General features: G+C 35.8%; 1 protein-coding gene across 1 annotated transcript in view; it reads left to right on the top strand.

Annotated features, from left to right (window-relative positions):
- Nucleotides 1-19,237: 19,237 nt before the first annotated feature.
- LOC128216058 (uncharacterized) overlaps nt 19,238-26,181 on the top strand; it is a 76,308-nt gene continuing 69,364 nt past the window's right edge. The window contains exons 1-9 of the mRNA XM_052922654.1: nt 19,238-19,270; nt 19,383-19,422; nt 19,700-19,823; nt 20,097-20,287; nt 20,562-20,782; nt 21,538-21,691; nt 24,755-24,918; nt 25,119-25,394; nt 25,611-25,998. Of these exons, the coding sequence (XP_052778614.1) occupies nt 19,238-19,270; nt 19,383-19,422; nt 19,700-19,823; nt 20,097-20,287; nt 20,562-20,782; nt 21,538-21,691; nt 24,755-24,918; nt 25,119-25,394; nt 25,611-25,998 (1,591 nt within the window). The remainder of the gene's footprint in view (nt 19,271-19,382; nt 19,423-19,699; nt 19,824-20,096; nt 20,288-20,561; nt 20,783-21,537; nt 21,692-24,754; nt 24,919-25,118; nt 25,395-25,610; nt 25,999-26,181) is intronic.

Below are 26,181 nucleotides of genomic sequence, written 5' to 3'. Positions count from 1 at the left end.
GATAGTCTTTATTTGAATTAAATCCATTTATCTATAAGAAAGTTATAGCCAAATGAAATTTGAAAAAAAAATTGTTTTTCTGGACCATTTCTGCCGTTTTCCCACGTCTCAAAACAAAAGTGGCAGCATGTTATTTGCCATGTTTTAAGCTCTACAATGACAAATACTATGTTTCTATGTATTTTTTTCTGAAAATAGGGCAAAATATATTGTCAGTATGTTTGGTGAAGATTGAGTAATAACTCACGGACTTACAGAGGGGACAACCTATGAAGACAGATGACATACAATGATGGACAAAGCATGACTACACTCTGATCTGACTAATTCAACAAGTCAGAAATGAACTTAACTGTAGAAACTTGTTACCTTTATCATTTTAATATAGTTCATCTAGTCTTAAAACATACATGTCACACAAGTATCTCAAGGTCGTCCGATTCAATGTCGCTGTCCAGACGATGATACGTATATACAGCCTCGTCCCTGTCATAGACAATGTTGAACCATGCAGGGAAGGAGGGAACCTAAAATAAAGTACAAAATTTAGTTTCAAGTAAACTATGTTCCTTAGACTGCCAGTGGTCAAACATTAAAACTTATACCGGGATAATACAAACTATGTCATATGTCATAGACACAAGTATTAGTATTAGTACTATTATTAAAACTACAGTTAGTAAGTGATGAAGTCTAAAAATCTAATGTTAGTAAGTGTTAAGACAATTCACCTGTGAGATTATGCAACCTGTGTACCATGCTTCCACAGTCTGCCCATTTCTGTTTTCTTTAAACCTGTGCCGTACACGCTTTCCTACCAGTATATGCTTTTCCACATTACTTTCAACGTCTCTGACAATTGCCTGCCTTACAATTGATTTCAAGTTTCCAGACACTCTTCAACACTGAGACTTTTTCTTTTCCCATCAACAGATTTTGTCACATTGAATGCCTTCTTCTCCTCCGGTAATTGAAGAAGCACTTTCTGTCTGAATTTCAGTTGAGCTTTCAGTGCATTTATCTTGTCTGTAATGCTATTGTATGATGCCAACATATTATCAACTTCCAATTCGGACTGCCACAACCCAAAATGAACTATGTCACTAGTACATTTCTCCTGTATTCTCAATCGTTCACGGTCTAAACTCTCTTCTGAATTTTCTCTTGCATTGCTATTCTTCTATTATTTTCTATCTCATGTATTCTTGCTTTGTACTTAAGTTTGACAGACTTTACTTCTTTTGAGGCTTCATTAATCAACTTGTTTCGTTCTACTTCATCTTTAGAGTTCAACCAGTCCAATGTCCGATTATTTAAGAACATAATGCATGATTCTGCGGCTATGGTTTTAAGGTGTGGTTTTGTTCGCATTAAGTGATCCAATTGCCCAAATATACTCTCCGCAAAACACGAAGTCTTGGGAACACCCTTGACTTTGTTTACATCACACTCCACAAGCTTACCATCTGGAAGGTGGTCTTTGTACAGTTTTTTACATAATGTGCACAGAGCAGCAAGTATTACTTTCAAAAGTCCCTGACAAGCTTCATCATATCTACTTGGCCTAACAATATAGTCATAAATACAATCTCTCTTGACATGCTCATTAAAAATCTGTAGGTCTCCATTCATAAATTGTTCAGTGTTGTTTGCAGCATCCTGCAGAAATGTTACAAGCTCCAAATATTTGGCATTCATATCTACCATTGAAACATTTCTATCTTCCAATATGCACCACAAAGGTGATGTAACCATTTTACTAATCAAACCAAGAGCTTTCAGTCCTGCAACATATTCATGAACTTCCAAGTCAAACAAAATTGATTTCAGCAGTCTATTTTCTGCTCCTACATTCTTCAAAAAACTTAACATATGTTCATGCAGGAAATACACAGATGCAGCATTAGCAAACAGAATGTTGAATCGTGAACCTCTATAAGATTTAAGGGGCACGGAAGTCAGATGATTGTCATGCAAGAAGTCATGAATGTAAGTTCTGAATGCACCTTGGCAACCGCTTTTTTCGTCGCCAACACTACCGACACCAAAGGCTTTGGCAGCCACCCTGACTAATCTGCATGTACCTGGTTCATAACTTTTTCGGAACGATTTGTCATAGATAGGGCTTTCATTGTCAAAAATGCTATTCTCTACTTATAGAATACACTTCTGAGTAGACTCAGCATAATTGACTAGTGCATGCAACCCACAAAAGTAATTATTCAGTGATTCCATGGAATTCTTTTCATCTTCTGTAAAAGTTTCATAATTTGAATACACCAAGGGTAGTACTTCTGTTCTATATGTACTTAAAAGATCGTTAAACTTCACTTCGGTTGCAGCACGATCAGACATAGTAGCTGTTATATGCGCGACTATATCTCTGGATGTTTCACTGTTGCTACACTTTGACGCACAATCCAAGTCTTCCAAAATCTCTTTTAGAACACTTAAAGTATTCCTGGCAGATTTTGTTTCTATTTCCTTAAGTCCTAAAACCCAAAAATTTCCTTCTGTATCAGTCGCCTCATACCCCATAAACTTATTGCCAAATTTTGAAGTCTCATCTGTCATAAGGCAAGTATGTTCTTCTTTTGAAAAAACTTCACCTAACTGTTTCTGTGCTAAGCAGAGTCTCTGCAAGTTCATTTCAAGTACTGTAGAGGTTGCTGGAAGTCTATTGGGTTCGACACTAACCAATTTTAATACAGACTTTACTACATCTCCGACTTTGGAGGCACTTACACTTAGTAGTTCATAAACACAGTTTTTAAATTTTGAGGTGTACTTCCTACTTTTTTCATCATATACATCTACCACTCGATTTTCATTATCAATATCTTCTAGGAGATTAGTTACATACTCTAAATTCTCCTGAAGCAATCTGATCTCTTGTTCCTTATCAATAATCTGCTTTTGAAGGTCTTTTACCAGATTCTGATTGTTCTGGCAACATGTTTTATTAATATTTTCTTCTAGTTTTAGAACCTTTTTTTGAGCATAAGTTTCTCTTGCCGCCGTTCTTTTCAAGTTAAGTTTAAGAGCCTTTACTTGCTTTTCTTTGGAATTCAGAACATTAATTACTTCACACTTTTCATTTTCAGTTGCAGCTAACTTCTCAATCATAAACTGATTTTTAATTTTTTCATCAACTAAAGTCTCTTCAAACTTTCATCATTACTGACCCGTTTACCTCTTTTTTGAGTATCTCCACATGGAAAAGAGGTCATACGGCAGGATATACCGCCGATAGCATGCTGAGAGTAAAACATCCAAAATGGACATCCTGAAATAAAATATATACTTTTATCATCATACATGCACTGCGTAATAGTTGCAGCATTTACCCATCATAAACAAAACGCTCCTCTTGCTGATATGGCTCAGCAGGTCAGCATCATCCTTCAGGTGACCCTGCTTTAACATCAGTTCCCTCCGCTTGGCCTCATTCAGAGCCTCCAGATCAAGCTGACCCCACATGAAGATGCATCTACTGATGTTCTTCACCAAAGATCCATAGAGCGGATGAGACTCAGTAGTGCATCCACCTGACATTCTCCTCATGAAATGCCAAATGTCCAGGGGATTGGCATGTCCTTCCACTGGTGAAAGAGTTCTGACTATGGGGGAACCACAGCAGTCTCGGGCCACAGAGAGGACCTCTGGGCTTTCACTAGAAGCATCCTTGTAACTTTTCATAATTTCTTTGGCCATGAACGCAAATCCCATGCCCTTCTCCAGCCGTCAACACTGACATAAAAACTTGGCCATACTCATTGCCAATGTTGCTTGCCCAAAGAGTTGTTCCGGCCAACTTTCCCACAATTTTCTTTGTCGAATCCATCTTTAGAATATGCCCAAAGACAGATGTCACCTCTGCCTTAGTCTCATCAAGGTGAATTAAAACGTCCTGGATGTAGACCTGCATGAGCCAGCGAAACTGTGGCACTGGGAGCATGGTTGGAGGATCTTGGCAAGTAAAGTCTGCAACAAGTCTGCTTGATGATGCTTTCATCAGTGCCATGCAGTAATGAAAACAGGCCATTTTTTCAAAAACATTGTATAATAAAGTGTTATATATCATTTTAAAGGTCTTTTTAATTAGAGTTCAATGCTCTTTAAATCAATATGATAACTCATTCGGTGAAAAAGTTATTGCATTTTGAATACCGTGGGGGTTCAACGACTTTGATACCAGTATTGTTGTAAAGAATTACAATTTTCACGAGAAAAATATTTGCAATTTTTATCAAAAATTAAAAATCAGAATAACCTATTACACTTACTCTATGCTAACACAATTTTCAGGAAACCTTCTTTGTACTCGTTCAGTAGTTTGTACGAGTATACAGCCTTGTCTTTGTCATACACGACGTTGAACCATTCTGGATAACCTGGAACCTGAATTAACAAGTTTATACAAAATTGTTACTATTCAATAAATTATTTCTTATATAAGATGCTCAAATGTCCCACTTGTTTAGTATAATAGTCATTCACTGAACAATATAATAAATATATATTAATATAATGAAAGACTCTTAGAAACACTTAGCAAAATTGGTTTTATTGCAAAAAAGGTGATGTAGAACTGAGAAGAAAAATGATAAGTATAAATGATCTATCTGTGTAAAATTATTTATAACATCAAAATGATTGATGTGCTATATTTGGTTAGTTATAAGAATGGTTAGTATGATGGAAGTTGTGTTATAATACACCATGCATTTTTACAAAAAATATCCCTTAAATGAACTAATGAAAATTGTTTTCACCTGTGAGATAACTGTGCCATTATACCATTTTTCCTCCCCATTTTCTTCAAACCGATGTTTTATTTTCTTTCCATTGAGTATGGGTTTATTGGCATCTACAGGACCAGTAGGAGGTTCTATTGTGAAGGCATGCTGTATTAGCTTCTTTACATTGTTAGCAAGGACCTCAACAGAAGCGGGAATTCTACGCCCTTCGAACGACTTTGAGTGAGCATAAACATGTCTGTGTTCTTCATTGTTTGGCAGTTTTTGTTTCAAGACATACTGTCTAAAATTCAGTTGGGCTTTAAGAGCTTTAATCTTTTCTACTTTCTTACTAATTTCTGATAGTTCCTTTTCAATGCATTCCTCTGTCTGCCACAGACCAAAGTATAGAACTTGATTTGTATAATTTTCAAGTCTTTTAACACGACGTGCCTCCGCCAATTCAATTTGCACTAATTTCTCCTGCATCATCTGTCGTTGTTTGAGCTCAATTTCAGAATGTCTTGTTTTGAAATTAATGGTTTTGACATTTTTCATGGCATCTGTAATTAATGTTTGTTTCTCTTCTTCAGTTTTACTAGTTAACCATTGCTGTGTTTTGTTTGCTGTGTACATGATATATGCTTCAGATGCGAGATCTGAAATGTTTGGTTTTTTCCTCAAGAGCTGGTCCAAAAATCGAAAGACAGACTCAGCAAACTTATTATGTTTTTGGCAACTAATTGACTTGGCCCTCACGTCATCTGTCACATTTTCCCATTTACCACCTGGCAAATGATCAACAAATATCCTATTTGAAAGCTCTCTCAATGCCGGAAATATCACTTGAAGGAATACTTCAACTTTGTCATCATGCTCCCACTCCAAGGTCAAAGAATCAAACATTGCATCCTTGTTGAGTTCTGTTTCCTCACCAAACAAGAGCAGATTTCCAGTCATGAACAAGTTTATGTTCTGTGAGGCATCTTTGAAGAAATTAACAAGGGCAAGGTAGTGTGTATTCATATCTAGAATATGTACTGGGGTTTTTTCAATTAAGCACCACAGAGGTCCAGTAATCAACCGGCTTACAAGCCCAAGTGCTTTGAGTCCAGCTAAATATTCAATTATTTGAATATCATGTAACACTGACTTTAATAACTTGTTTGAATCATTGAAAAGTAGAAATTCTCTTATTTTGTCTTTAAGGAAAAATACTGCAACAGCGCTTTCAAACAAAATATTAAATCGGTTGCCATGAAATGGCTCAAGTGGCAGACTATGCAATTTGTTTTCTTTCAGAAAATCCTTCACAAAAATGTTAAATTCTTTAAACTTTCCCGATTTTTCATCCGCGCCCCTAGCAAGTGCTTTACATGAGGTTCTCACTAATCGTAATGTCCCTGACTCACTTTGTTTTCTAAAAGATGGATCTAAAATTGGTGCATTGATATCAAAGAATCCATTTTCAACTTGAATTAATGTTTTATTGCTAGTTTCAGCAAAATGTATCAGACTATGTAGACCACAGAAAAAATTCAGAATTGTACTAGCAGCTACCTGATTTTCTGCTGTCAAGTGATCCCAGTGTTCATACATTTCAGGTAATATAGTGTTTCGCAGTTCCTGTAATAAGTTATTAAAATTTTTTTCAGTACTTGCCCGATCACTCATTGTCGCAGTAATGTTTAAGAGAATCCGTTTTGATGTAAGGTCGGCATCCACTGTTCTTTCATCAATATCATTTAAAATTTCTTCAAATGAACTTAATGTATCTTGACCTGATTTGGTCAAAATTTCTCGCATTCCAAGTACATACATATTGCCATCAGTATCAGAGGTATGGTAACCGGAATATTTTGTACCGAACTTTGTTGTTTCGTCAGTATATAACGTTAAATTCTCCTTATCTGGCAACTGTTCCTTAAGCTGTTGTTGAGAAAGGATTAATCTTTCCACATTGCAACTCAATATAGTTGATTTGCATGGTAATTTATCAACAGTTTTTCCAACTTATCCTAGAACTGATTGTATAACACCAGAAACATTTTGTGCACTTACATTTAGACTTAATAAATGATATATGCATTGGCGAAGTTTATGCGAATATTTATTACTATCACTATCATAAAATGATACACTGTCTAACTCATTTGCAATGTCTGCTAGCCAATCCACTTCTGCTCTAGCATCTGTGAGATCTGTTTGTGCTGATTTTAATTGTTCATCAAGATTTTCTACAGCTTCATCTTTTTCAACAATAGACTCATTCATAATATCAATTTTTGATTCCAGAAGTATTATGTGTTCTTTTAATTCATGGATTTTAGAATCGCGACGACTATTCTGGAGACGAATTCTTCGTAATGTTGCTCTTTCCCTATCTAAACTTGCCTGCAGTGATTTAATAACAACAGTTTTGTGTTTCAAGCTATCATTCAATTTATTAAGAGTACTTTTTGAGATTTTAGATCGTTTAAGGGCAATATTCTGTGATTTCAGATTCTCAAACTCTAACTCAATTTTTTTTTTATCCAATTTAACTGTCTGAAGTTCTAATGCCAAGTCAAGACTTACAACTTTATATGAACAGTCACAAGAAACATCTTTTTCCTTAGGTTTCCTTAGATGTGTTGATGCTTTGGGGAAATCTACATCATTGTTCAGAAATTTCTCCAGCTGCTGTTTGCCTTCTGGGCGACTTTTACTTTTGTTTAAATTTAAAAATGTTTTTATGGACTTATTCACAATATTTAAATATGACTGTTGTGTTGGTTTTACCTCGCAAGAATGAGCTGACATCAACCAATTTACACATTCAGATCTATTTGTTTTCTTAAACTGTTCTATTATGTCTTTATTAGTTATTAGTGGTGGAGAGTTTGTAGCCATTGTTAGATTATGAGTTCACTTTTCTTCTCTTAAACACTGGGGAGGAGGATCGCTAGAGAAAAAAAAGAAATGATAACTAAGCTATTATATACAACAATTAAAGCTGTTTGCCTTTGATGTATTTTTCTACATTATCTTAATTAAAATTAGATAACCTCCTAAACTTGATTTGAATTGTGTCGGACACAGTGTATACCAGATCAGAATGCTCCTAACAATCAGTTTAATCATGTCTAGACTGTCTACAGCAGGTTAAACAAAATACATATTGCAATATTTTATTTTCCAGTTTATACTTTCTACCAATGAAAACATATACATCAAAAACGTTACGAGTATGGGGCTTGACTTTTATGATGTTTCACAGGTATACATAAAAAAATCAAGCCCCATCTTTTCCAATCACCAAGCACTACACATTGCAGATATGAGCATACAGTACATGCATAAAGCAAATATGCGGGGATGTGTTAAATGCACTAAATGATTACTACATACAGTAAGTTAGTTGAGATTTACGGCTCATCGACACAAAGAGATCATGTATCTCAGGCTACTTTCCACAGTGTTAGTATTATATACGCAAGCATTTCAAAGCTATTAAACTACTATAGCTGTTAGTATGGCCTTAAAACCCAACACCTATACACACATGCAAGCAGGTGTGATTAATATATAATACACTGTCAATTCATACATAACAACATACCTTGCTTTCAAGTAGATCTAACTTCATGTGTAGTTCCGCGTTTTCTGAAGTCACAGCTTTCAGGGCTGCTTCAAGGTGTTTCAAAGCTTTCAGGGCTGCTTCAAGGTGTTTCAAAGCTTTCAGGGCTGCTTCCAGGTGTTCACATTTGCTACATGTGGGCTGTTCAAAATGAATAAACATTACCCTCATCACTGATCAAGTGTTAACATTTTGTAAGGCTATCAATATATTTATTTTTATATTAATCTGTAAATCTTAATTACATGATGTTATGATAATATACATGTATATAAAGTTTGATTCAGGCAAATGCAAATCATTTTATTAAAATAATGGGTCGAACACAATGTCCTGATAGAGTTTCAAAATATGTGCATGTATAAATATTTTGCAAGAGTAAATATTTCTATAAAATTTACATGTACACTATAAGATGGACAAATGTTGTTGCCTACCTGGTTATCTGATTGTGCGGACGTTGTTTGCAGCTCACCAACATTGGTCAATTCTGTGGTCTGGTTGGTCAATACGGTGGTCTGGTTGGTCAATACTGTGGTCTGGTTGGTCAATACTGTGGTCTGATCAAAATCTGTTGTGTCATCAGACTGTAAAAACAATCAATAAATGAATATTTGTTTGATTCTGTGAATTGTCAGTTTAATTTTAGTGAGCGAGTGTTATTTTCAGGAGTGCCAAAGCTACAAGTTAAAATGACTACTATTGGTGTACACAACTGAAAAATAAAAAGATATACCTAATTTACTGAAAAAAACAACTTTAAATATATTTCATGCCTAAATAAACTGTTCTATACTGTTATATTTAATATATAATAAATGTTGAATATACGGTTCTAAACTGTAATATTTAATATATCTAATAAATGTTGACACATATAATTCAGCAAGACAGGTCAAATCTAAACGGCGCGTGACAATCATTTTTTTTCCCTAGCCTTCCTAGTAACTATTATAAAAATATTTATTATTTAATAAAAGGCTTTAAATATATTGACCATAAAAGGTATCTTAAAAAAGGCAGGTAACTATAGCAAAGAAATGTGTCATACAAATTTAAAAAAGCATTCAATACAATTCATTGCCAAAAAATACCATCAACTCCTCAATTAAAGATGGTGGCAGGCGATCATTGGTCCATGAATCAGCCGATTCATAAGATATTTCTGATGTTTCTGATATAATATCGGAGTCGGCGCTAGAAAGTTCAGGGTCAGGGCAGCACTGTGATGTGGGGGCCCACTGGTGTCTGTCTATCGCTCCGCAGTAGCAATATTTCACTTGACTGTATATATACATAAAATGGAATTATAAGATTATTATAAAAAATCATAATTATTTATTTATTACAATATTCATGTTTCATTGTAATAATAATTAAATATAATTGGTGGCATAAACCGTTAAACCGGCAATCCAAAGTAAAATGCTTAACTGTCAATTATCTATTGGTTGCCAATAACTTGAATAAGTCAGTGAAAAACTCATTCAAGTGAATAATTCATCTTATTAAATCATTGCAAAATGTTCTTGGATAATGTGAAAAAGAACACATTTTCTATTGTATGAAGGTAAAGTTCGATTTACTTCCATGCATTTCATACACAATCAAGTATCAACACTGTTACACAAACTGACATAGTATTTACAAATTTGTCCGAAACACAGTTTACTCCGAAATAACATTCATCAAGGAAGACAACTCCAGAAAAAAAATGGTGATCTGAGAGGGCTGAATATTATCCATGTGCGCACAAATGCGCGGCATATTTGGTCTACAAACTGGGCAATTTCTGATAGAATAAACACTAATCTATTGTATAAACACAGTTAAAACTATATGGAGGGGTATACCTTACGATATATGTCAGTAAATATTGACGACTTTAAGCAATAAATTCAATATACTGAAAAATGTAAAATCAAATTATTTTTAAAGCATAACCTTTCTTCGGACATTGTTGCTCGCAATCTGATGACGATTCATAGACGAATCGCACGAATTGGTGACGTACAAGGCAATATAATCACATGACTATTTTCCTAAACAAAATGGCGAACGTCAAAAACATAACCGAATAGCTGAATAGTGGTTGCTTCCGAAATGATTTTCTTATGTAACCAAATATTGCAAAGTTACAAAATCGGCACCAATAAAAAGATAAAAGATTATTGTACTTACCTAGAGTATAAAATCATTTAATAAATCCAGTTTAGGCATATAAAACTTGTATTAAAATCTTGACATTTTGCATAAGGCACATACAACTTCCGGTTCAGGCGATCTCGTTGACCTCATTACATGCAGTCTCACAGATAGTTTGCAGTTTTTGACATCCATCCTTTACTACGTCCTTCATGCAGCTTCTTTTGGATCTTTGATGAACTGTTGCCCAGACCTCTTTCACGTAGAAGCCGGACAACTTTCAAATCACATGCCTTTATGGAAGTGAGAATGCATGGGAAAACATGTTGCTTTGCAATGTCTAACTGACATATAATGTTGTGACTCCATGCAATCACTTTCCTTTTGCATGAGGGGCACTGAAGATATACAGAGGCAGGAAGGTACATAGTGCTGACATCCACAGCATGCCTCAATTTGTTGTAAATGCCAGAAGCTGTATAGGCTGTACATCTTGGCATCCCTCATGTGGGCATTTAAGATTCACATGCTAAAGTTTGTGGGGCATCCATAGGAAAAGTCAATTCCAAAGTACTGGTCCACTGAGGGGCGGCCCTGGACAAGGAAGGGTGGTTCTGGGGGATACCACCACATTTTGTTCACTCGCTCCAGGAGTAAGTGGGCTCTCTCACCCCTTTTATCCACTTTAGTGGTGAAGAGGGCTTTTGAAATTGTACAGACAACATCCTCTGGTAGACTTTCCCTACACTTGGCGTATTATTGGGTACTTGGGGCTGCAATAGAAATGTGATGAAAGATACATGTTATGCTGTCATGTTTAACTCTTTGCACGCTAAGTAATCAATTGGGTTTTAATTACACATACACTATGTAATTAATTAGAAAATTTAATTATTGAGGGTACAATTGTTAACACCAGTTTACAGCTGTTAAATTTATTCTTTCTCAAATAATATTAACACATTTTGTTGATAATATGTTTGGTGGTCACATTGTACATTTATTATGTTACTGTTTTGTGAATTGTTCGTCATTTTTGGGTAAAATCCCCATTTTTTGTATCCAAAATTGTGAATTTTGAGAATTTGCAATAAAACAACAATAATAATTCATGTTTGTCCTTTTTTTCTACCTAAATCTTATGTGTAATGTTTATGTCAATTGTGCAAATCACCTGAGCACTGAATTTTAGAATCCTTCAGAGTATGGTACCTCATGAAACAAGGCACTGGACACATTGGTTTTTCACAGTTACCACAGAAATAAGTGGTTTGATGCCGTTTGTGACTCCTGTCTGAACACACTTCACAGTCAGGTTTAGATCTTTTCCCATTGCTGGTTCTGTGAGGATTTAACTTTATAAAGTGACGACCTGTCAACCTCAACTCTGGGTTTGATGTTGGTCTTTTGAATGGCCGATTAGGTGGCTCGTACCCGTAAAACAGTCCATGAATCACTTTGAGTCTGAATTTCTCAGTCCATATACACCTTCGGGAGCTGAATGGCCGGTCCTTATAATGTCATATGACCCGAAGTGGTGTGTTATATTTCTTAAATATGAAATTGTCTAGTTTTCAAATACATTTGCTAATTGCAAATTTTATTATTTAGGTAAAGTTTTTAATATCGAGCATAAATACAGTACACATTGATTCCAAAGCCAGCTGATATGAATGCAATATTAACAAGATAATAAAATGTACAATCATTTGAGCTTTTTGAAAAAAAATTCATGTGTATATGTTCTTATTATCATTTTGCAATTGCAATACAATATAGTTTTAAACAAATACCATCCTTTCCAAAGAAAATTGTTCTCACCTGTTTTATTGTCTGTATGTCATCTGAGATCCCCGGCCTCGGTAGTTTTTAGCTCTACTTGCCAAAGGCCAGAAGAGCTTATGCGATGGTAATGTGTACGTAGTATGTGCATCCGTGCGTCCGTGCGTTCGTGCGTCTGTAAACAATTGCTTGTGAACACGATACAGTCTTCAGTTTTGATTGTATCTCGATGAAACTTGTACAGTATCTAGATATCCATTAGAGCTCTGTTCCTTTCGAAAACCACCCATAAATGCCTAGATTATAGGCCATGAAAGTTTTAAAGAAATGCTTTCTATTTTTAGCCAGGTCTGCATGAGCGAATTCTATTTTAAGCCAAGTTTACATGTACATGTAAATTCAAGTCTAGATTTAAGGGAGACAATTTGCAAGTCTAGAATTTTGAGAGACAATTTGCTTTTTGCTTCTGCAGTTGATTTTGTGAATTACTCTGCCTTGTTCTTGTTGAAAGCCCTAAGGCCATTTTTTAGCTTTATGTTCTGTAGTTTGCGCATTCATCTTAACAAAATTGGTTGTGAATGTTTAAGTTATGCACCTGGTGTCATTACTGGCCACACCCAGGGTTCACAGGTTTGGTAAACATAAATCTGGAAAGGTTTGAAAATCTTTTTGTGTGTTCCTGCATCCATCTCAGCACAATTGATTGTGAATGTTTGTTCAAATTGATCAATGTTGTCCTAGGATGCCCTTGACTTTGACCTTTTGACCAACTTTTTTTAACTTGTGAACTTGAAAACTACAGAAAATTTTACTATGAGTACAGTTTTGAAAGCATTTTTTTTTTGTCAGATGACTTTTACTTGGCACATATTAAAATAGTTCATGCAACTAATCTGTTGACAATACTTTCTGGGCTCAGATGTTGAACGTGCTACGTTTTCAGGTAACCCAAACACAAAACATAAAGTATATGTCTGTTGCCTTTTACCCATACATACATGCTCTGGATTTATATGACCACAAAAGCCATGCCAGTAGAGCATAGGCCCTTTTGGGCCTCTTGTTTGAATCATATGTAGACGTGCTCGGCTCTGAAGGACCGTGCCCTCTGCCTCTAAATCGTGCAGAATAGTTGCCTCTGAATCTGCCACGCATTACGCCTCTGCGTATTGGTCCTCTGAACACTCTATTTTGGAACATTTCATAACTGATCTTGGAACAGTCTTCGATCTTCTTTGCTGATTTTTAGAGGTTGTTCCCAAAAAGAAACTTTGTAAACGGTCTACTCTGACTACAAAGATGGCTATATTCCTGTTTCAGTTCCGGCCTGAGAGTCTTTTCTGGTCAGGTTCACCTGCTTGTTGGCATGGCCTAACAATGCCAAAGCATCATTACAGTTCTCAATCAATGACCCAAGATCACTGTCACTGGCACTGTTTTTAAGTTTGGCCATAGTGTCAACCACTTTGGTCAACAATGTTGCACCTTTAACGATCGAAGACTCGATATTCTGTAACTTTTTTGTCGGCTGTACGTGCCGCGGGTGACACAGCTAGCATCCCAGATTAACTGGTTCATCCTAACAACTGTCAGCCCCTCACAATAAGCAGGCCTAGCATTATTTTCATCTTTCACGAGTTCTGAGTATTGTTCTTCTTCGATCCCATTCAGGAAAAGATCATTAATGTTCTCAGCGAGTACACTATTCACCTCTTTATCACATTTCTCAGTGGCCTTAAACCGTTTTGCCATGTCTTTGAATCTATTATTGTTTGGGTCAGAAGGCTCTTCCTCAGCTCTTTTTTTTGGCTCGTGAGAAACTTCTGTCTCGGCAGCCTCATAAATCGTAGTCCTCTTGTTCGTATTCATCGTTGTAATTTTCAATTACGTCCAATAGTTTTGCAAACGAATTCAAAACCTCTGAATGTTGTTTCATTGTACTTTGTATACTAATTAATGCCGAGAGCATTTTGTCCTCTGATGCCGACAGTTTTGTCTGCATATTTTCTGAAACCGGCATTGATTTTTTGGTCTGACCTTCGTCATGATTTCTTTTAGCTGGAGCTTTCCCTTTTTTCGAACTTTCCGCCGAATGTGCCGAACTACGTTCGGTTTTGTCAGTGTCTTTCCAAACAACGTTGAGACCCACGTCGGCCATTTTGAAAAACACGTGGACCGTGTCGTAGAGTAAAAACACCCAAAAGTATCGTAAATATAACATGTCAGAGATCAAAATTGTAAATTTCCAATAAAATGAGTTTACAGTGCACCACTGTACATTAAAGCTATACTCCTATAATTCTAATAATTGATCTACGATCAATTTAACATAGTTTAATTTCGTTCGTGCTAATTGCGGAAGTCGCAACCGAAAAAGTGCTCTGCGCATGCGCACCTTATCTCAAACGAAAAAGAATTGTAAATTATGTTTGAAAGAGGCTCAGTACAGAAAAACTAAAATGTTTATTTTGCCAAACTTGCTCTTTGTAATTTTCAAATACCAACTGCTCAATTCTATTCATGTGTGCACATTAATCTCTTTATTTGAGTCACATTCTTACACATTATGGCTGTTGAAGTTGAAGCCTTACCACACAAGCCATGTCTTTGTTTCCATCAATGTACATTATCTTCTCAACAACATTGTTAACTATAACAATACCAACTCTATCATTTTCTTCAACATGAATCAGGTGACTGACCTTTTCATTCACGAAGCCTAACACTTTCAATTCTATAACACAAGCAAAACACAGGTCACTGATTTCATCATACAGAAAGAAATTCACTGTATTAATGCAGCCATCATTCATCAACATAGTGAAACAGTTTCGTTTTTTGCATCCTCTTCTATCTCTTGTTGGTAATCAGTTGGCCATTCATTTTGATACGAGTCACTCTTTGGAGGGAGCATTGAGACGTGCCTAAGCAGTTCATTACTTGGTGCGTCAAGTGTTGATCATCGCATGGCAAAAACTTGCCCAGCAATGTGCAAAGTCCAAAGCGCTTTTAACACAGAAAAAAAACGTGCTTTTAACACTGAAAAAAACACACACTTTTAACACAGTTAAAATGCACTTAAGTGCATTAATGTGCTTTTAACGCAGAAAAAAATGCACTTTTAACACAGTTAAAATGCACCTCAGTCACAAAAAATGCACTTTATTTTATATGCACTCTGTAAGAAAAAATACGCTTAAAATACAATGCCAATACAGCTGCGTTTAATGCAGATTAATCCACTTCTTTGAGGCATGGTGTCGCCATCCTTTACGTTTTGACCATGGTGGGGCTGTTGAAAGCCATCACTGTTCTTTTTTGGTCCTCCTGCAATGTTAAGATGCAATATTTTGAAATGGAAAAATATCAATTGTATGACAAATGGCACTGGAAGAGATTGCATGATTTGTAGTGTTTGAATTCAAATGACAAGTATAGAGGTAGATTTCATTTATGACTATTTCATGACAGTTTTTACTACACAAATCAATGGATTTAAAGTATGGATTTAATTAATATATTGTGCAGTAAGACATCAATGTGTACCTTCTTCATTGTAATTGATGTGATGGTGTTGAGAGATGTGGTTACAAAAAGTACTCACATTTGACATGTACAACACCGAGTGCAAGGTTTTTCAGCTTTCTGCATCCATATGTCTACATACTTATAATATTCCTAAGCTGTGTTTAATTAACAATATTATTTTCAAAAGCAAATTTTCTAATACTGGCAATGAACGGATACACAACATTGTATTATTTTGTGGTGGATCCGTAGTCTAGAGGTAACTCACTTGACTGTCAACCCAAAGGTCACAGGTTTGATTCCGTGCAGCTTCACTAAGAAAAAACTTATCTTCTTCTGCGAGGTCAAATGGGTGTTCATGTACTGGTGCATGTTAAAGAACCAGGGTAACTCTTAGCCAGGGTTACTTTGCCTCTGTGCGCTAAGCTAAAAACAAACTAAAATGACTAACAATCTTATTAGAGCACTCTCCGAATGGGCCTTGTCCGAGTGCAAGTATAAATAAGCTTGCACACCACCACCATGAATTAGTTTCTATACATTTCTCTTAAAAGTAGATAATAGTAGAGTGGGCTGTCTCTGTTAGAGCTCTTGTTTTACTTTGATTGGTTTAGCTAATTAATTGATGTTATTTGATTCAAATGTGCTTTATTAAGTGTTTTGGACAACTAGTTATCATTCACATTATTTTGTTGTTGTATTTAAGGAAGTAAATCTAAGCATGTTTCTATTTGCAATAAAATTACAGGACTGTCAGCCATTCTGACTTATTACTTTTATAAAATATGTGTTTATTATTGCTTTAGAAAGGAGTCAGTTTGTGTTTGCTTTTACAAAAATTGATTGGCAATTTATTTATATTTTCAAACATTTCTCAAAAAAAAAGATATATTGTAATAAATATAGATATGAACACTTTATTGCCTTTCTATTTGTATGCATGAGACTTGAAATATATTTACCGGTAAATAACACTTAGCATATACTAATTAAGCAGAAATATTGAATATAGATCTATTTAATTAAAAACAAGTGACATTGCATTATATTTTCTACCATACACCTCTTGTGCTGCTGATCAATTACTTTTACATTTTATTGTCACCTTTGATTTCATACATATCATGTTTGTTACTGATATTTTGATGTTATCTTTATTGTTTTGTATATATAAATGAATAAACTTTGTACAACATGAGGGTCTTCATTCTCACATTATAGAGCTCTACCCAGATATTAATGGTGCAGTACTGTAATATCCCTGATGTTGTCTGTCAGACTGTCTGTCTGGTTTTCCCCACAGTTACAGATCTATATCTTGTGAGAATTTAAACCTAGACACCTCAAAATCAGTACCCTATTATGAGGTCAGTGGGTCAAAGGTCAAGGTTGTTGTGGCATTGGACCGAAAATCCATTCAAGATCATTAACTGAAGAACTCTGGGGCCCAAGGAACCTTGGTAAATAGGATGGTCAAGACCAGTAGATGAACCTAATTATTTTGAGGTCAAAGGTCAAGGTTGAGCAACCATGAGTGGTAAATCAGGTTCAGCTTCAAAACTGGAGAATGCTTGGGCCCATGGCCCTCAAATGTGGTAGGTATGTTGGTCATGACGAGCAGATAAAGCTTAAACATATTAAGGTCAGGCGGTCGAAGGTCATTGTCATGGTGACCTTGAGCTGAAAATCTATTTCCGATCAATAACTGAGTGATGTTGTGGCACAGGGACCTCAAATTAGGTATGCAAGTTGGTAATGACCAGCAGATAAACTATGGGATTTTGAGGTTAGTAAAACTGTTGGTCAAGGGACAAGGTTGTGGCGACCTTGAGCTGAAAAAAACAACTGTTTCCAATATAGGTAGTCTAGGTATCTTAACCTTGATATGCTGGTTGCTCATGACCAGCAGATGAGCTGAACCATTTCAATGTCAGTAATTCAAAGATTAAGGTCAATTACTGAGGAACTAGTAACCTCACACTTATGGAGTTGAACACTTCCAGCAGATGACTAAAATTGTTAATGGATACCTGTATCTCAGTACGCATCATTCAGTTAAAATTATCCAGTGCTAGTTATTTTGTTTCTTTGTTCTCTTTTATATTAATGTTTTGTTTTTGTTTTTTCTATTCTAGATTTGCCCTAAAATCTCATTTAAATGTACAACGGACACAAGTTAACATCCGCTACATCTTGCTGTGACTTATCATCTCACATGCTCTTTAAAAATGTTTGTGAGCAATATCTCCAAATTGCATTAATAATATGTTTTATACTAAAAGGGTTCCTGTTCGCAAAACCCCCAAATACAAACGGCCTTTTGGAGTCATTTGAAACATTCCTGTAATAGTTCTTGTGTATGAAAAGCAATTAAAAATATGAATTCCAATCTTTATACATTTGATCAAAGTAACAAAAGACATCAAACATTACTCTAACATGCAGTTGTTAGAGCCCTAAGTAACTTATTGAAATTAAAGAAATGAATTAGCTTTCCATCAGAAGTTGAAAACTTCAATCTGTTTGATTTGTCCAAACAAGAGCTCAAAGTGTTTGACGGATTAAAATACTTTTTGGTACATATGTTTTACCAGGTAAACCATAAAATTAAGATCAAAGTTTGACTTTGGTTACAAACTACCATTTTTGACAGAGGTTCGTCATTTGTCGTCAACATTAATGTCAAAGAATTTATCCTAAATTTCACAGGAAGAAAATTGTTCCATGTAGAACTCTGGTTGCCATAGCATTGGAAAGAAAAACGCTCCTCAGTAACCATTGGCCAGATTTCAAAATATTTCACAGAAATGTTCCTTTGGTGGTCATTTATCCAATTCCTTCAAGCCATGTTGGCTCATTAAAAACTTTGCCAACTAGGGATGGGGCTAGTTTTCATTATTTGACTTAATGGAAAACTTTTGAAATGTGCTCCTCTAAAACTAATGGTCTGACAATGTGTTTATGTCCAAGAAATTATGATGACAAGAAAGAGACTCTCAGTGATGATGGCAATGATGATGATGGCAATGGTGATGATGATGATGATGATGGCGATGGTGATGATGGTGACAAGAAGGAGGAATATTTTGAAGAAAACCAAGAAGGCTTGGGCTTGAATTATAGCCATGATATTGGGTAAAAGTTTCTTGTTCCAGACCATGTTTACAGTTTTAATTATAGCTATTAGACTAAGTCTTGAAATATGGCCATTATATGGGGTAAAAGTTTATTGTACAAGACATGTTTACAGTGCTAATTAAAGTTGTTTGTCATATAATGCTTGAAATGCTGACCACAACTAACCAGTAAAACTGAAAAGAAGTTGACTGCCAATTCTGGCCATAGTTCTCAGCTAGAAGTGAGACCGTTCAAACATTAACCAGAAGATATGTGATAACAGAGAACAAAATAAATGAAATTTAAAATGGAAAATGTTCCTGAAGTGTTACTTCTTGTGGTAAGTACAGTAAATTTGCTAGTTTCTAATTTGAAATATATTTCCTGTATTTGATATTTTTAGCCTTTTTATGAGGTTAGATGTGTTACTATTTAAGTGTTTTTTTCTTCAGATTATACTGCTATCTGAGAACAGCCTTCGGTCTCATGCAGGTAGGTATATAAATTACTGGTGCTACTTGCGTAAATATTAAAAAAATAATCACAAGATGTGAACTTTAGTCTGTAAGGTGTTGTCATAGCAACTTGCTATTGATAACTTTTTCAAAATCATAATTGATCCATAGAAAAAAAATGAACAAGCTATTTCTATTGATTGTATGATTAAAGTTAGAAAATTGTAATAAGATTACTGCTGTACATAACAATTAGAAAACATCAGCACAATTTATAATGTTGTGTTTGTATGTGCGGGTATTCTCTCCCCCAGCATCACTTGGTTGCTACACAGACACCCCAGCAAATAGGGAGCTCACAATTAACCCCGGCAACTACAACACCTCCCAGACAACCCATGAACTATGCACGACACAGTGCTCTGCACTTGCCTACAGGTACAGTTCTCCCTTGTGTAGTTAAATTTTAAGAGCAAATTGTTACCTTTATTGAAATATATCTGTTAAATGCAGTCAAAACCAAATATGTATAATTATTTCCTGTTACAGGTAACATGACATTCATAGATTTCATAGAGCAGCCTAAATATTTATGCACAATTATTACTTTTGTGATTTTTTTTCTGTCTAAAATAATTTTTACATTGAAGAAAGAAGTATTATACCAGCTTTGACTTATGAACAATAACATTTTTATGCATGTCTACACAGCTATGCAGGCCTGACTCATGGTCGTGTGTGTCTGTGTGGTAATGCCCTCACCTCGGCCTCGGCCTCCCAACCAACATGTAACCAAGCATGCTTGGGAAACCCGGCCCAGAGTTGTGGGTCTGACACTGTACACATGGATGTCCACCAACTTCTGTCTGCACCTCTCTCCAACTTCAACATTGACGTACCCTGTGAGTACTGTATATGTTCGGTATACGTACCCTGTATATTACCTATATGTACTACCATGCATGCATGCTATGTTAGATCATCTAGTTCCTTATGGTTTTTTGTTTTCCATTGTTTTCTTAATAAATATTTTGTCTGACATTATTTGTTGATGAGTTCAGAGGTATTTGAATAATGTTAAAGTGTATACCCATTATTATTATTGTTGTTTAGTTTTATTACTTTTCACCTTACTTATAAGTGTTGAAGTCATGTGTTTGCACAAATCTTTTGCAGTGCTAATTGAGACCTACAAGAGCACCAACATGTTGTTCAATGTGACTGGGGGAAATGGGGTTACCATATCAGGCACAATCTCAGATGGGAGTGGGGATTTCTCCCTCCCTGTCTCCATAGATACCCTGGATCATTCCCTCCAAAAGCCGGGCACCATTGTGATCAAAGCAAGCGCCTCTGACAGCCTCAATGTCACTGTCTCCACAAGCACAGTTTTACAGGTGTGTAGCCATTGCAACAACTGAAGGATGTATAATGTTTAATTATTAGCTTCAAAGAAAATAAGTCAAGGTATTGTCATAGCCTTGGTGTTGGCGTTCACAAATTTGGCCACAACATAGAAACCATTCAAGATATTTAACTGAAACTTGGTACAAATATTGCCAGAGCCTGTACACACATGTTAAGCTGAGTTCATAACTCTTGATTTTATAAGAATTGTCAAATTCTTCCAAATTTTTGACTGATAAACAAACATGAGCATTGGTGTTCTCTCCTCCAGGCTCTTGGTAAAAAGGTATGATGTTATTGAGGAATTGTTCACATCAAGGAGCAAAACTTTATGTTGACATGTTCTAGTTCATGAAACTGTTGGTAACTCTATGCAGTCTTCTTGTTTCAGTTTATATTACCAATGATGACTTTTACTTCTTGTACCATGTTTGAGAGAGTTTTCTTTGTTTACATCCACTTTTGTTAACATGTGGATGAATTACAAAGCTGTTCACCTAAACTTATGAATGTTGTCCTTAAAAAAATTGGTTTTGTCACCCATGTCCAATGATTAAAATAAAACAATCACGTTTAAGCACTCGTGTATAAATTAAATAACCCAGTTTGTGGTTTTTGGTGGGATAATTATTATTTAAGCTTGTTGAATTAAGTCCATTTGAAAAAAAGAAATGAATAAAAAACGATATGGACTATGGTGTAGCATGGATTGTTGATGTGTCTCTAATGTATTTCTCTTTTACAGGGCCAGACCCGTATTAAAGGGGTTATTATAGACTGTCCGGATATAGTGTTGAGCACAGAGAGGTTCACGTGTCATGTGACTATCACCATGGGTACCAACATAAACATTCAGGTGGATGCTGGGGATGGCACTCTCATACCTCTCAATGTACCAGGTAGATTAAGATGTCTTTCTTTTCAGATTAAGTTAAGGAACAGCGCAAGAATTTAAATGCAGAAATGTAGTTGATTTTGAATAGTCTGAATTCTTTTTTCATTATCTTAACTTGTCTGGAATTTTTCAATGAGCACTAATCTTTAAATGTTGTTTGGGCCTCGCTGAAGTGAGGTGTTCTATGAAAAGTCTGGGTTTGCAAATGGGGAGTCAAGTTATTTGTAAAAAATATATTTAATTAAACCTATATAGTTTTTGTCAAGTTTAATGATGAAATATGTTTTGAAACACAGCAAGAACATTGTAAATAAAAGAAAGGTTATTTTTGTAGTTTCTTTGCATGCTGAAAGAAAACACATCAACATAACAACATTGATATCAACATATTTAACTCCTTGTCCCCTTGTTGTGAATTTATCTTTAGAAAAATGACAGCACTATTTTTATTTATTTATAAATTCAAAGCATAGCAGACAACATTTTGGGTGTTTGGTGTTGCCTTTTAACATAGCGACACAGCAGTAACTTCCCTCAGAGTTTTGTAAAGCTTTAATATTGCTTATTCTTTTTAGTTTTGCCAACAGCAAGAGTTGACAGACATAACATTTAATGCAGATTAAATCTATAAAGCCAATGCTTGATCATAAACAGACTAATGTAATATTAATGTGCATCATTCTGTTCAAAGATCGTTTCATGTTTTTAGTGTTAATATTAGTTGCATGTAACCCTTGGTTACTTAGGTGATGTTTTTTGTTGTGAAAAAAAAATTGATACTGTTAAAAGGGACTTGCTCATGTTTATGCCCCCACAAAGTGGCGGCATATAGGGTTGCCCTTGTCCGTACGTACGTACGTACGTACATACGTACGTACGTACGTACGTACGTACGTACGTCCCGAAGATTGTTTCCGATCTAATTCTTGAAAACCGTTTGTCCAATCCTCACCAAACTTTAAACACATGTTTGTGACCATCATATCTTGATCAAGTTCGATAGTCATGGAAATCGCTTTAGTCATTTAGGAGTTACGGCCCTTTTTTGCCAAAAATTCCCGAAGATTGTTTCCGATCTAATTCTTGAAAACCGTTTGTCCAATCCTCACCAAACTTTAAACACATGTTTGTGACCATAATATCTTGATCAAGTTCGATAGTCATGGAAATCGCTTTAGTCATTTAGGAGTTACGGCCCTTTTTTGCCAAAAATACTTCAAAAATATATGTTTCCAATCTAATTCTTGAAAAGTATGTGTCCAATCCTCACCAAACTTTACATACATGATTGTGACCATAATATCTTGATCAAGTTCGATAGCCATGGAAATCGCTTTTGTCATTTAGGAGTTACGGCCCTTTATTTGCAAAAAAAGACTTGAAAAATACGTCCCGAAGATTGTTTCCGATCTAATTCTTGAAAACTGTTTGTCCAATCCTCACCAAACTTTTAACACATGTTTGTGACCATAATATCTTGATCAAGTTCGATAGCCATGGAAATCGCTTTAATCATTTAGGAGTTAGGGCCCTCAGATTATCCTGAATAATCATTATGGCTTATTTTCTGTGACAAATAATCGAAGTGGGGGCATCCGTGTCCTATGGACACATTTCTAGTTTTTTAAATGCAATCTTTTTATGACAAAATAAAGTGTGGTAAATCATAAGGAGTGTTTAAACTAAGATACTGATGGTTGGAACCCTTCAACAAATGTTGATTTATGCTCATATGTTGAAGTCCACAATTTTGAAAAGCTTTAGTAACACTTTTCTACAAATGGTAAATTATCCGTCAGTGTATGAAATAGTCCTTGTGAGCAAGTGGTTAAGCTGTCAGATTTCTAAAAAATTGGGTTTGCTTCCCCCTAAAACCAGGGGGTTTTATACTTTATTTGTATATTTTTATCAAAAAGTAAATAATTATTATATTACATGTAGTGTTTTCAAATGCATTATATTGAAAAACTAGAAATGTGTCCATAGGACACGGATGCCCCCACTTCGATTTTTTGTCACAGAAAATAAGCCATAATGATTATTCAGGATAATCTGAGGGCCCTAACTCCTAAATGATTAAAGCGATTTCCATGGCTATCGAACTTGATCAAGATATTATGGTCACAAACATGTGTTAAAAGTTTGGTGAGGATTGGACAAACAGTTTTCAAGAATTAGATCGGAAACAATCTTCGGGACGTATTTTTCAAGTCTTTTTTTGCAAATAAAGGGCCGTAACTCCTAAATGACAAAAGCGATTTCCATGGCTATCGAACTTGATCAAGATATTATGGTCACAATCATGTATGTAAAGTTTGGTGAGGATTGGACACATACTTTTCAAGAATTAGATTGGAAACATATATTTTTGAAGTATTTTTGGCAAAAAAGGGCCGTAACTCCTAAATGACTAAAGCGATTTCCATGACTATCGAACTTGATCAAGATATTATGGTCACAAACATGTGTTTAAAGTTTGGTGAGGATTGGACAAACGGTTTTCAAGAATTAGATCGGAAACAATCTTCGGGAATTTTTGGCAAAAAAGGGCCGTAACTCCTAAATGACTAAAGCGATTTCCATGACTATCGAACTTGATCAAGATATTATGGTCACAAACATGTGTTTAAAGTTTGGTGAGGATTGGACAAACGGTTTTCAAGAATTAGATCGGAAACAATCTTCGGGACGTACGTACGTACGTACGTACGTACGTACGTACGTACGTACGTACGGACAAGGGCAACCCTATATGCTGCCACTTTGTGGGGGCATAAAAATGATTGTCCAAAAACATAAGCAAGTCCTTTTAAATACCGTTGAATAATCATGAAACTGATATTCTTCTTATTTTGTATTTATACTTAATTAAAAACATAACAAACAACTTCAGATTATTGTTATATTTACATATTTATCCCATCCTTCTACCAATCATATAAACTTTACTATAAGTTCTTGGCACCCTTTGATGCTCGCAATCACTTTGAACATTATCTTTCAAAGCAAGCAATGTTGCCAGTGCTGTTTATCCTGATAATCACACATTATGCCAATCCTTTTTCAGACTGCAAGAGTTATACTGTTGGTCAGTCATCGGGTGTTGTATCCAGTGTGCCCCACCCCGGGGCTGGGAAGCTCTATCTGGTGTCAGGGGCAGAGTTCACACAGAATGGCACCATTGTCGGCTTCTCATACATTGCAGAAACTACTGGCTCACTAACTGTTCAGGTATTGCTTGAATCTGAGAACATCATGGCATTTTGTTCTTAACCCCTGTACATCCTTTGTCTGTAGTTGGTACTTAAGCATCTAAAGTTGTTAAGAAATTTCTTATTTTGTTACGGTTAAGCTAATGAGATTGCAGTCATGATACTTAAATAGTTAAGTGTATGATACGATGTGAATCTATGGGGTGTTCTACTATCCAGGTGTATCGGCCGTACTGTGCCAATGTTGGGGAGGTGTTCTGCCAAAAGTCATACTCGTGTATATCTGTGAATGACACCTGCCACACGCAGACCTTAGGAGAGAAGTGGAAGGTGCGGTGTGGGGGCACGACCATTTACAGCATCGCCAAGCAGCAGTGTGTGTACCTAGACAATGGCAGCGTGGTACAGAAGACAACCAACAACGCCGATGGCATGTTCCAGTTCATAACAGAGGCTACATTCACTGTCGCTAGTATTGGTGCAGGCTTTTATCAGGTATTGCATTTTGTTCATCTTGCAAATTATGGATAGAAGTTAAGTAAATGTCTCAATCTACTTTCAATGACCTATAATCTATTTTTATTATTAGTAGTAGTTTAACTAATCTTTTATGCTTTCAGCTTGTTTTAAATGTAGGAAATGGCAAAATATATTTTATTGATAACTGATAAACATAAAATGACAAAGCACATTTGGTAATTTTTCTACAAGCTACCAGATGCTGACCTTCTGGCTGTGCAATCTGGAGATTTCCTTGCGATCCAAGAGAACACGGCTGAACTGAGGATCATCTCTGCCCCTGTTTCCGCCCACGAGTTTATCTATGACATCAGCTCAGATTCTGCCTACAATGATAGAACCACTATGGGGTACACAATCCAGACGGGTGGGGCTGTCCTTCTTGCTGCCCATGCCATAAAAGCTCACCTGGTTCGACCTGTGAGGGTCAAGTTCAGACACATCTATGTTGAGATGGACACAACCATACATAACATCAGCATAACCACTGGAAACAACATCTCCACATTTGCAACTGTGCGGCCCATTCTTGTCCAGTTGGAGGTTGCCAATGTTGACATAGCAACCAACGCCACTGAAGGTAAAAAGCAAGCTTCTGCGACAATTTGTTTAAAACTTGGAATAGCTGTCAGTAGGTTATATTTAAGCAACATGTAGTTTCACAATGAAATAGTTTAAATGGTAAGTAGTATTTAATCGACAACTTTTGCCCAGTCATTTAACATTTTGGTTTATTTTGACCAATCATAATATAAACCATACC

The sequence above is a fragment of the Mya arenaria genome, chromosome 2, assembly GCF_026914265.1.
Source record: "Mya arenaria isolate MELC-2E11 chromosome 2, ASM2691426v1".
NCBI classification, from domain to species: Eukaryota; Metazoa; Mollusca; class Bivalvia; order Myida; family Myidae; genus Mya; species Mya arenaria.
The sequence above is the reverse complement of the archived record's forward strand: the minus strand, read 5'-3'. Positions and strand labels throughout refer to the sequence as shown.